Source organism: Pempheris klunzingeri, chromosome 4, assembly GCF_042242105.1.
Source record: "Pempheris klunzingeri isolate RE-2024b chromosome 4, fPemKlu1.hap1, whole genome shotgun sequence".
NCBI lineage: Eukaryota > Metazoa > Chordata > Actinopteri > Acropomatiformes > Pempheridae > Pempheris > Pempheris klunzingeri.
Window position 1 is genome coordinate 15,998,603 of NC_092015.1, and position 13,712 is coordinate 16,012,314.

At 42.2% G+C, this 13,712-nt stretch overlaps 1 protein-coding gene across 1 annotated transcript in view; it reads left to right on the forward strand.

The window, feature by feature from the left end:
• Window positions 1-2,977: 2,977 nt before the first annotated feature.
• pdgfd (platelet derived growth factor d) overlaps window positions 2,978-13,712 on the forward strand; it is a 45,880-nt gene continuing 35,145 nt past the window's right edge. The window contains exon 1 of the mRNA XM_070829732.1: window positions 2,978-3,095. Coding sequence (XP_070685833.1) covers window positions 2,978-3,095 — 118 coding nt within the window. The remainder of the gene's footprint in view (window positions 3,096-13,712) is intronic.

Consider the following 13,712-nt stretch of genomic DNA (forward strand, 5'->3'; position numbering starts at 1 on the left):
CAGTCCATTCACCCCCACCTCCTCTCTACTATTCTGTGGTCTGTTATTTCTGTATAGCACACCGATGCCATCTGTAAAACACACCATTACAATGGACACCATTCTGATAACAGAAGCGAGAAAATCATTAAATCGTTTTTTAAGAATTTAATGTGAAATTGTTGATTTCTTTAGAATGAAGCTGGATAATGTAGAGCTAGCGGTGGTCATTATTGCAAAACAAACCCCTTCAGGATGATTCAAGTCCTGCTTCACCCTGTCAAGGTTTGTGTGCAATAATGACCAGCTTGCTGTACAGTATCCTTGACTTGTTGCTATGTTCATTTGTCCTTTGAAGCAGTCACTATTGCTCCCTGCTGGTACAGCAAAGTCAAAAAGTATTCCATTATTTGTCATTCATGCTCATATAAATGCACCTCAAACATAAAAATATCCCAATCATCTAACAAACAGTTGCTGAAACAGCTGAACGATCATACAAACACAAACACCAAAGTACAGCAGCTCACTGGCATCCCAGCCTCAGTGCCATTATCAATCAGGTTATCAAAGCAAGTAAGAAAAGTGAGAAATTAAAAATGACAGAAGGAGCAAATTTAACTGGTCTATTGTTGATGGGGATCAAACCAGCACCTTTTCATTTAGTGGTTGACGTATCTGCCTCGAAGCAAGCAAACATTAGACATTAGGGTTACTTTACAGTACATCTGTGCACTATGAAGACGCTTCAGAAAAAACAAGACTAATGCCAGATCATTCAAGCAGACACATGCTACGGATACACACACACACTGAAAGAGCGAAATTCAAAAATACAGTAAGAGAAAGAGTACATCTACTTCTGACATTGCACAGTAATCCATACCGGACATCCTACTGTTGTATTTGAGGTATTTTCTCTTCAATGGTCTTTGCTCTCTATCTACTTTTACCATAAATATTACTTATTTCTTTATGTGTGAAATCAGTGCCTGTGTTGATGTCCAGATATTGTTAGGTTTTGGTGTTGCATATGTGTTTATCATGGTGGTATAGCATAGTGTATGATACGTTTGTGCCTGCCAGCGATCTTTATGTGTACTTAAAAATTCACTCCCCAGGTGCATACGCCTTTGAAGCTCAGCAGGGTAGTCTAATAGCTTTTAATTTTAATTAATTTCCTCTCCCTATTAATAACCTATATCATTCCCTAAGTGGTTCTACGTTTTAAAGGTGCTTCATTACTCATTAGCCAATTGCTGGGGTAATGGGGAGGCTTTCTGAAGGCTTTGCGCTGAGTCAGCAGAAACCTCAAGTTGGCAAGTTAATCCCATAAAGTCTGGAGAACTCTTGAAAGGAGATGGGATGGTATGCAGGGGCATGGGTGACAAGAAATGAGATTGAAGGGGAGATGCTAAAAATAAGTATGTGATGTATGGGAAAGTGACAAAACCAGAGGGTGAACGGGACAAGAAATCAACCTATGTGTGCGCCTTGAGGGCGGTTGTCTGGTCTGCATCACATTTATAAACTCAATGACAGTGTTGAAGGCACTGCTTTGTTTTGGTGCAAATACAAAATGTGTCACCTTGACATATTACAATGGTGGGAAAAATCACTCTAAAATAATGTTCTTTCACAAATCACTAAAGACATAATGCCTGCCTGAAATGCTTTGCCTTTGGCTTGCACAAAACTGCCTACTGGATGATTCCTGGCAAACCATTTCCAGGACGTACTTATTAGAATCCTCAACAAGTGCAATCATGTCAGCTGTTACTGCTTGTTCGACAAGCAGTAACAGATTATTTTAAACAGTGAGATAACATCCCAGAATGAGGGAACAAACAGCAGGTTGGTGTCGTCAAAATTCTTGGTTGTAGTTTATCATCAAAGCATTTTTTTGACACTTTATTTCCATTACATATAGCCTATGCCCAACCTTTTCTATACACACAGTAGCCTATGTAATAAATGGTATGCAATGGCCTCCCCTCTGTCATCAGAGTCCAAGTGAGCTCATGTCAGCTGTTTCCTTGTGTACTGCCTACCACCCCAGAGACTTCCCTCTCATGACTTAGCTCATGGTACATTTCCTCTCCTGCGCCTGGTTTCCTACAAAAATGTTCCCTCCTTGGCGCATTTCCTCACTTTGAAGGAGAAAGTGTGCCAACGCCAAGAAAAAGTAGTAACAACATACCAGACAGACAGACAGACAGATAGATAGATAGATAGATAGATAGATAGATAGATAGATAGATAGATAGATAGATAGATAGATAGATAGATAGATAGATAGACAGATAGAAGGATAGACAGATAGATGGTCTATTAAAGAAGGGAGATGCTATGGTGGATGCAATGATTTTAACAGTGTATTTTTAGGAATCTTTTTCTCTCTCAGTCTCTGACCTCCCGCCTCAGCATCTCGCTCACACACACACACACACAACACACACACACACACACACACACACACACACACACACACACACACACACACACACACACACACCGTGAGCGCGCACCACTCAGTCGCCAAACTTTGACGAGCCTTCCTTCATAGCGCAGACGCGTCAGGCAGAAACCAGAAAACTATGCGGGATATTTGTCAGTGACCGAGTGGAGTTTATTCACCCTGCGGCCGTAAGAAGTTCGGCGCCTGTGATCTCATGTCTGACCGTGAACGGAGCTATATTAACCTCCACCTGCACTTCATTGTCTCGGAGTTTTGCTCTCGGTGTCTGTTGGCGAGTAACTTTGAGAAAGAGACAAACGGGGCACTTTGGCTAAAGACGGACACCGTGTGCGCCAGGCGTCAGGAACAGGAGTCAACAAGTGGCGCTCAGTTGCGGGTTGAGGAGAGAGATCATAAAACTCCATGTTGCTGAATGGAAAGTTAGTTTTGACAAAACTTTCCTTTTACTGGGGCCACTAGGAGGTTAAGAGGACATTCACTAAGTTTTTTAAAGCGTCTATTGTAGAGTTTGTTATCACCATGAGTGGACCGGTGCTTCTCCAGATGTGGATGCTTTTAATGTTGGGGACTATAATCAGATTCGGCAGGTCTCAGGTCTCCACCGCCAGAGTGTTCAGGGGCAACATCAGGAGAGAAGGTGAGATGTCTACGACTTTATTCTGTGGTTGTTGTGCTTGTTGCTTGTGTGTTCAGTCTATTTTCAGTGTTGAAACTGTGCCCCTGTAACACCGATTTGAGAGGATCGATTCCAAACTGAGATATTTAAATGACAAATGTTTTTCTAGCAATTTCAGATTATCTTGTGGTGGCCTACAATGATGCTTAAAATAGACATCCTAGTTGGTGAAAGAAGGAGAAAAGTTAGGCTAGATAGTACAAAGTGGGTAAAAGAAATTGTGGAGAAAGAGGAAAAGCAAAGTGTGCTGGATGACAAGCTCTTCCACCTTTTTCAGATTCTGAAAAATAAATAATGACCATGCATGTCTCAGACAAGTGCATGCTAGGCCAGAGGCCAGTTAAGAGTGGCACCTCTGTCATTGCTACAGTGCATCTCTCCTTCATTGGGGCTGAACTCTTCCGACTAACTGAGCCTCTTGCCTATCTAACTTGGTGCAGGTGCGTAGTGCTTACTTTTCACTTGGCCCTCAGGCTAAAGTCACTGTGCTGCAGTACCTCTGATTACACTAACACACACACTCACAGGCATGCACACAGCTGCAGGGTTGGTTTTGGCAGGGAAACATTAAAATACCACTGTATTAGGTTCTAACCTGGTTTCACCTCTCACTCCTGAGTGTGTGTTTATAATAGAAGAATAACAGGGAGGGGTAAGAAATTACATAAATTCTGACTGACCACACATTCAGTAGGCTATTTTCCAGTGACCTCTGCTCCCCATCTCTGAAGCTCAAATTATGTGATGTTGTTTTTACTGTTCAGGATGAATCCTGGTAGGAGCCAAACCTGCCATGCGCTGTGTGTCGGCTCTAAACACACTTTGTTAAGTCAATATTACACATTTTAGCATTTTAACCTGAGATGACACAGTTTCTTCAGCATAGAAGCCACCTCAGATAGAGACAGCCGTGCTGCAGCTGTACCATGAGCCGGAGCAGACCAGACAGGAGAGAAAAGCAGCGAGTGATGAGTAATTTGTTATAAAATTACAAAAAGGTGATACTGTGAGAACACGACAACTACACCAACTGTTTTTGGTCAAAATATTAGCGGGATAGAAAGTCTCTTAGGGAGAGGAAACAGTATTAAGCAAGAATGATTATTAGAAGTTAGTGTTACAGCTTCAACATCCTGTATGATTCTTTAGAAGTGGGAATTTTCATTACTTGCTCTAACAGAGATCTGCATCTTAGTTCTAGAGAAAGTTTCCTTTGTAGTTATGTTATGTTACCATGAATCTGTACGTGCAAGACAAGAGTAAAATGTACACTTAATTCTCACTTGTTCTTATTCGCTTGTTTCATTTTTAGCGACTTCTTTTGTTGTAGTTTACTTACTACAGCTAAACACTTCACTTGAGCAACATTTACAACTATGAAAACATTTAAAAAATCTATTTTTTTAAAACTGTACACTTGCCTCATCGCCTCCTTTCATTATAAACACTTACATAAGGTTTATTATTCTGTTAAACATTGAAATCAAAAGAAAAATCTGTCTCCCTGTTGCACACATCTGTGAGCTGTCTACACCTGTCATCTGTCAGACACACCAAAACTTTGGGAACTCTCTGTGATGATGTTGGCAGGCAATGATTGGTTTAGTGCGCTCAGTGAGGGAAAAGATGGCGGTCAGCATGGATAGAACTGGAAGAGAGTTGTTCTCCAACTTTCTGCCCCCAGACACCAGCTGGAAATCATGCTTCTTCTTTGTGATAACTTTGAGTGGGAGACTTCATCATGTTGCAGTTTCAGAGGGTCAGCATTTCAATCACAAGTCTACCAACAGTCATTAAAACAATGGAGTGTTTAATGATTCTATCACAGGAGCTTTAACGATGAGCTGGCACTGTACTTTTTGAACACTGTAGGAGAGGGGCAGCCACTCACTGCAGATCCACCTGAGGGAGACGCCAAGCCGTCCCTATATTCTGTTAATATCAAATCAGATTGACTTTATCAAAGAGAATTCTTTGATCTCTTTGTGTTTTTTTGTGCAAAGACAGTGAGCCACTGTGATAGCTGCTATTGAGACAGACTGGTTGTTAGATGCTGCACGGGCTATTACCAGCTCTTTAATCCACTGCATGCAGTCTGACAAAAACACACTGTGCCCAGAAGTTATCTTTATACGTGTGTATGTGTGTGTGTCTCTGTGTTTATGCATTTACAGTCGGCTTATGCGGAACATGAAAGCTTAGTTCCGTTATTTGATTGACTGGTGCTGATTAGCTGTGTTTCCATGTGCAGGAGTGAACCTCAAGCTGATAGAGGCTCCACAGCTTTCACTCATTCATTTGCCATTTTGAATGTGTGTGTGTGTGTGTGTCTGAGAGTGTTCTTACCTCAGCTCAAGGAATTCCCCCCAAGGTGTTTTCTCCGGTGTTTGTTCAGCGTTTTGCTCGTCCTTTTCGCCTGCCGTTGACATGTATCTGTGTGCGCATGAATGAGGTTGGGGGGTTAGACAGGGGGGCATTATACATTTGTAGAAAATGGAACACACAAATACACATGCAAACAAACAGAAATAAATAGTATTTGGTCTTTCTGTCCTGAACTACTTATTATCTCTGCTGAAGAGACCCGATGACCAGATAGGATAAAACATATTACACCATGTACAGTATGACTCATGCTGTGGGGACAAACACTGGTTTACACAGCCACATTGTGGGGATTCTCCTTCCTTTTGAGGTCAAAAGTCCTCATAATGTCAATCAAATGATTTTGTGTGTGTGTGTGCGCATGTAAGCAGTATTTGCAGGCAAAGAAATATGTACATGTACACACAGGCACAGGTAGAAACACACAATCAAAGACAAACTATCATCATTTTCAGCACTAAAACAACAAAAAATCATCAGGTAGCTCATCATTTATCCTCCCTGTAAAGAATACGCTGATGATTTTTACTTAAAAAGTGAGTCTTTGTGATACGAGAAAATGTTTGCCACTCGCTAGCGATTTGTCACTGCCCTCTGCTGGAGTTTAGGAGCAGCGAACTGGACCCTATATCTATGTCCGATCAACATGAATCTTTGTCGGCTAATTAAATCAAATCTGACCAGATGTTCAGAGTCCAGCAGAAATTCACTACAGGCTTATAAGATTCATGTAACTGTAACTGCTGATGTTATGCAGTACTTTCAAGGTTTTTCATTAGATGGTTTATTCATTAATTTCTTTTAGTGAAGCGGGGATGCTTCTATAATAAGCTACACTGCAATCCCTTCATCCCTCCATGTTAACATAATGTTTCATTCCATCGTACACCTGGACTGCTATTGTTGTACAAACACATGGACACACACACACACACACACACACACACACACACACACTGAGGTCCGGAGGGGGTGTTGCACAACTTAATGAGCAGGAGGGAATGTGTCAAATACTCTGCACTGTTATCTTTTCCAGTTCTGTTGACTTAAGGATTAAATAAAGTTATGCAACAATTAAGTGAAGTTATGCAACAATATTACCTACATACACACACACACACACACACTTTACTCACGTGTGAAAGCACACACACTCCTCATAGAAATTTTGTTCATGTACGTTCATATATGTTTAGATCATTTTCTTTCCTAATCATGTTTTGCTGACAAATGTAATCACTACCAATATTATGTTCACAGACAACATTTCTATTGGATGAATGAAACACTGCATGTATGTGCTATGGCGGCCTCACAGGTAGGAGGTCATGGTGGACTGTCACACCAGAGTGCACATTTCACGTCCACCCTCTAACTTAAGTTAAGGTTCAATTAAGGTTTGTCGATTAACTTTTTACTGATACTTTCGATATCATCTCTCATACTGGTCAGGTATGTTAATTAACAACATATCCTCATTATGATAATAGAATGGATAATTCAGTTGTCATTACATTTCCCATTCTCAAAATATATTTGCTGTTGCAAATGAGTTGTATGTGTTGTGACAGGTGCACACTCACATACAGACACACATGCACTACTCAGAGTTTCATGTAAAAATATGAACCAATTGAGATGTTGATTATAGAGAATGGCCATGGCTGCAGTTAGTGGCGTGGCAAACGGTTTGAAGAGAGCAGACCCTGCAAACATACAGTATTTGTATCATGTATCATTTTGGCTACTCGGCCAAACAGAGCATATAACTTCTATTCAGCGACAGAAACACATTATGTTATATAAAGGCTCCTGGTGTGCCTTTCTGATTCTTCCTCCTCTTTTGTTCACTAGTTCTTCTCTTATCTGTTGCCTTCCTCTCTCAGTGCTGTCTTATCAGTCTTTGTCGTGCTACGTATCACTCCATCTCTCCAGATCCTCCTCTTTCAATCTCTCCCTTTCTCATTTCTGTCCCTTATCTTCCCATCTCTCCCATCTGTTTCGGCTCTTTTTAATCAAAAGCTATGTCAACCTGTTGGCTTTGTTAGCAAATATAAGGTAGCAAACAGTGTCACAGACGTTCGACAGCACATTTTGATTTGGCCAACATTTGTAAACAGACATTTTAAACATCCACTGTGGATGCACGTCGAGGATCTACATCCATGCTCCCCTAGTAGGCGTTGGTGATATCAGTGAGCGTGATGTCATGGTGCTTGACTGTGGCTGAGAACTTAAGGTGGCCTTGTCTCTGATAACACACACACCACACACACACATATGTTTAGTTAGTTTATTGGTGACATGGCTCCCCAAATGGACAAGCTATCTCCAATTACTTTTCTTTAGTATGAAATGTGTCCCTAAAGGTACTCTTTAAAGGACTCTCTCTCTCTCTCTCTCTCTCTCATACACACACACACACACATAAAATAGATCGTCATTCAGATTATGCTTGAGCATCCAAACATAAAATGAGCAGCAAAAGAGACAAATGTCCTTCAGAACACAGCCGTAGAGGTTGTGTGCAGAGGATTGTATTGACAAAGCAACCTCATCTCTAGGTTTATGAAGGATTGTATCACACAATTGTACTCAGCAGATGTAGTTTACTCAAGTGTCAAGTGGATTTTTAATTTTTCTGCTTTGAGGACCACTTTTTGTCCATGTTGACTTAAAAGTTGAGATTCAGGGTTCATTATTCATCTTGTAAACAGCAGTTGACAAAAAAAAATCACACTCCATGGTCCATTTTGGAGCTTTCATCACATTAATTGATCTTAATCTACCTAAATGTAAAGCTAATTTGTAAAAGTTTAATAAGCTCTAAAGTCTAGAAGTCTGTTTTAAATACATTCTTTTTCTTTGCTTTGAGGTGCTTGTGGCATAAGTGGAGCACCGTCAACCAGGTCACTGCAACATCGTGACGTGATTTAAGACACGATGCAAGTGAGGTCCGAATGTTTATATGTCATCATATTAAACCATGGGGTGACAGCAGGGAGGAGTGTCACTGAGGTTATTGGAATTCATGAGTCACACTTAGGACACCCAACAAGGAACTACTCCCCACCCGCCCATACAGGCCAATGCACACACACACACACACACACGCACACACACGCACACACACGCACACACACGCACACACACGCACATCAAACACAATTGCAGGATCTCCCTTTCAAGGGAATCCCCCAATAAACACTTCTCACACGCACATACACTTTTCATGCAAGAACTGCCTGATCCAAAGATACCCCACCCCTAAACATTTGGCAGACAGTCTTTTCCTCCCCTGCACAGAGAAAACAGGGTGGTGACCACTCTGGCAGTCTGACAGGAGAGTTTGTGTTGTGTGTGCAACAAGAGAGAGGCAAAGAGTGAGATGATGCCTTGGAAATTGAGTGTAGATAGGTGTAGGCTTATATATTTTTAGGAGGAGAGGGCAGCAGGAGAGAAGTGAAAGTTTAGAAGGGAGCTTAGAAGAGTTAGAGGGCACAGAGGAGGAGGAGAGGGAAAAGGTGTGTAGAGAGAGATATGCCAAGTTAAAAGACCTGTCCCTCCACTTTTCTGCCCCGTCAGCTTGGAAAGAGAGATAGTAACGCCAACAGCAAGCCAAATAGACAGAGTATAGAAGAGGAGATGGAAGAAAGCAGGACTGATAGAGGGGGAGGAAGATAAGGTATTTCTGGAGAGAAAGAGCGTATAGAGAGCAGAGATTATGGTGCCAAACATCAGCAGATTATCTGATCTCAGCATCTAATCAAACTTAAAGCACAAAGAAAAAAAAAATAAAAGAGGAAAGCATGAACACAACTGTGTCAACACAATGAAGGTTACGGTAAAATCTGGTTTCCCAAAGTGGGAGGGTCACGCTACATTCGTGCACGCTCAGTGAAGTGGAAACATAATTCACCTTGACCTTGTGCCCCACATGCGATTGTTTAAAAGAACAATGAATTCCTCTAGATTATCCAAATATGCAGAATATCCTTGCACAGAAAAAAGATGAATTCTTTCACACTGATAAGTCGAGGTAACAGCCATCATCACTTGTTATCTCCTATTAAGATTAAGCCAACTATGATGAGGGGTGGAGAAAAAAGTGAAGACCTGACATGTGAGCTGTGGAAAAGTATATAGCTCCTAAAGGGTTAGGGTCTGCCCCAACACAACCAACACAACCACAACATCTTAACGTCTTAATCATCAGAAGTTAAAATCTTTCAGCTCTTTCCAACCTCACACCTCTTTTGTTACCCTCTTACAAAGCCTGGCTAGCTGTTTGCTCCTGTTTGCTAAACTAAGCTAACCCTCTGCTTCAAACCGACAGACATGAGCGGTATCGATCTTCTCATCCAACTCTCGGCAAGAAATAGCAGCAAAAATTCCAAACTGTTGCTAAAATGTCGCTGTGTACTTGGTGACTATTTGTATCAACTTACATCGCATGCTTTAACTGACTACTCTTTCAGTTTCTTGTTGTCAGAGAGCAGGCCTGAAAGATGGAGAGAGGTAGAGGGGACGGCTTTTTAGTTGGTCTTTGTAGAGTGTTTGCATCTGACTGGCACAGTGGATGCAGATTACAAGAGGAGAAGGGAAATGAAGAAAAAGAAGGAGATGGAGGGCACATGAAAAGAGGGACAGGATAAGAGGGATGCAGGGAACAACAAAGTGATCAGGCCAGTGGATGAAAGAGAAGATGACATAAGGAACATGAAGGGAATAGAGATGGGGAAAAAGGAGTTTCCGGGAGAATGGCAGAGAGCTAGTAAGAGAGGGAGAATGGTAATAAATTAACAGAACTGGTGGGAGAATAAACAAGTGGGAAGTTACAATGTAATTAAAGGGGAGGTGAGAGGTTGAGTAGGGTCATGCAGAGAGGAAGAACAGAAGGAGGGGAGGACAGAGTGAGCGTAGTCCACCAGTATGTGAGTTCCACAAAAATAGCTGACAAGCAGGTGAAAGAATGAGCCAGGGAGAGAGGGATGAAATGAGACAAACTGAATGAGAGAGTGATGGATATGAATAGAGCATGAACAGAGCAGAGGTGTGAAAATAGTGAGGGAGGGTGCTCGGTATCGCAAAAGATAAATAGGAGGGAGAGGGAGTGTGCTGACTAAGCAGTGAAAGTGGAAAAAAAGCAAAGGAGACTGGGGGGTAAGAGAGAGGTTTGGAAAGAAGGAGGGAGTTTGTGAACATATAGGGAGGCACCCCCAATAATGAGAAAAACACTGATGAATAAGAATGAGGGATAACAAGGGGAGGAAAGATAGAGTGCACAAAAGAGAGTGGGTCCTCAGTCCTTGAGAAACAAAGCTAATGTAAATGCATGAAAGAACTTGTGTGAGTGGTGCGACATATATAGATGGACAGAGGGAAAGATGGTGTCTGTGTGTGCGTTTGGGGATGGATGGTGGATACTGTGTCGAGTTGACTGTGTGTGTTGGAGTGTGCAAAACAAACGTCCTCTGACCTACAGCACAGGTCAAGACAGGTCATAGATGCCAATACACTTCAAACAGTTCAAATAAAATGTATTTAGCAAATGAAATGACTTTTATCAAATTACTTAAAATATTAAATGTAAATCATTTGCCAAAAAATACTCAACCAACAGATTAAAGGCAATAGCAACGCTGTTGTGTTTTAAAGGTGTTGGACCACGACTAGCTGCCAGAGCCGCGCCTATTAAAATATCACATTACGCTGCATATTTACACAAATAACTCCAGTGTATAACAATGCCACTGTAGTTGCAGCTGGTGTGTTAATTACATTGATATCCCTTCAGGCAAGGTGTTACATTGAAACAGGCTCTCGGAGGGGATTGTGAGGGGAATTAAAATGATCTCTAGTGCAGCTCTTTGGCAGTTATTTAGATTTAAGTTGGATAACAAGAGAAAGCCGGCTGATCTTGATCAAGCTGTAGACAAAGTATGCTTATAAAAGTAATAGATGGATATGCTGTCCCCCATCAAAAGGCAGGATGCTTCCTAATTTGCAAACAATTCAACATCCTCAGTGTTGCAGATGATATATTGCATCCATTTTCTAAGCTATACAAACTATTCTCCATGTTTTCTTCTAACATTCGTGTCTGTTTGGGCAGATTGATGGCATCTTTGATCCACTATCACAGTTTCTCCTCCTGTGTGACCTCTGAAGCTTCAGGCTTCTGAGCAGATCAACAAATGATGGAATTAATCATGAAGCTTGGGAGTTAGTTGATACATACAATATGAGTGCGCTGCTGCACTCTCATCTGACAGACTCAACTCACTGCAACATAAAAATCCAATGAACCCTTTAAGTTAGGGCAGTGTCAGTGTGTGAACACTCTGCTGTAACTACCTGTAACCTATCCACCTGGTCTGAGACTAGGCCAGCCTGGGAGGGAAATGGTTATTGTTGCTCTCTACTCTCTGCTGAGTTGAGCTTGGTGCATCCTTTATGGGTGTGACAGGCTCAGCACTCAAAGCCAAAAAACAACCATTCTGTATGCACACATTAAGCTGTGCATTGACTGACTGAACCAAAGTAATCATACCATATTTTTTTTTGGAATGGAATGGGAAACCTGGTATTTCAAACCAGGTTTACTGTAGGTATTTCATACAACAAACCAGTCAATAAGCCCTGTGATTTGCTGGCGACCAGTCCAGGGTGAACCCTGCCTCTCCCCTCAATGTCAACTGGGATTGGCTCCAGTCCCCCTGCGACCATTAAGGATACGCGGTAAACACGATGGACGGATGGATGTCAGTCAATAAAAGTAAAAGAGGGTCACTCACCACAATTTCGAGGGGCCAGAACAGCACACCACAGCACAGCTTGCGCTAAGTGCAGATCATTCATTGGGTGTGAAGTATTATTTGTTGACAGTGAAACCTCTGTGAAGCAGTACAGGGGTGATATAGTAGTAGAGTTTTCTCAAGAAAAAGACAAAAGAAGTGAACGTTGCAGTTTCTTCCACTACCTGCTGAAACTGCAAAGCACGAGATACAGGCCCTGAAAAAATGGTATGATGCCAGTGGGTTTGTGCTACCAGGGCTAAGTGAGGGTGAGAACATGACAAATGTCAGAAGTGACACTGCGGAAAGATGAGAGAGGAGCTGCTCTCACCCCAGGAGACTCGACCCTGCTGAAGGAAAGAGATAAACACTCTATGTATTTATGCTGTGTGTTTTATATGTGTGAGTGTCAGAGAGAGAAAGAAAGACAGAGAAATCCTCCAGTGCACTGTGAGAGCTACGTCTTTGTAACTCTGACAATGGCGCTCTGACACAAATGAAAAATACTTTCCCCCCCCCCTCTGTCAAACACTTTTATCTTTCCCTCTCCAACTGTCAGCGTTTCTCCCTCACTCTCTCTGATTCTCCATTTGTGTATCTCAGCATTTCTCCTGCTCTCTCTCCCCCTCTTTCTCTGTCTCTGTCTCCTCTTGTCTTCATTAGCTTCCCCTCTCCTGTTTCCATTTCATCATTTACTCTCTGAATTTGGTATCTGAGCAGCAAAGAGTGAGGAAGGAGGAGCTGCAAGTAAAGGAGAAAATATAAATACAGCGGAGAGAGGGAGAAATGGGGATAAAGGACACGGATAGGGGCACAGATGAAAAAGGGAGAAGGCATTGTTAGAGGGATATCAGAGGGGGAAAATGAGAGAGAGTCAGAAAGAAAAGTTAAGAGGCAGAAAAAGGAGCAGAACAGAGAAAGAATGTAAACGGAGGAATGGAAAGAAATGGCAGGAGGGTGGTGTTATGTACTACTGTGGAGCCTGCAGCAGGATAAGTGATCCCAGTGGTAGATAGAAGGTCAGATACACACTGACAGGCGGACCACTGCTTAACCCTGTGCTCTGACCACACACACACACACACACACACACACTTGTGCACTTGTGCACATGCTTCCTGACACAGACGCGCACACACAGCTGATGTGAGGCGGACAGACTGAGAGCAGAATGGCTGTCAAAACATCAGCATCTGCTCAGCATCACACACAACGCTCAGAGCAAACACGCACACAAACATACATCGAGCAAACAGCGTCCAAGCAGCCCTCAGAGGGTTCACGGATGATATTTGATAAAGTTGTGCTACCACAGCTGGGGTTCAGTTAAAACACACACACATAACCACACAAACACACATAACCACACAGCCCAGCAACAGCCATTTCCACCCAG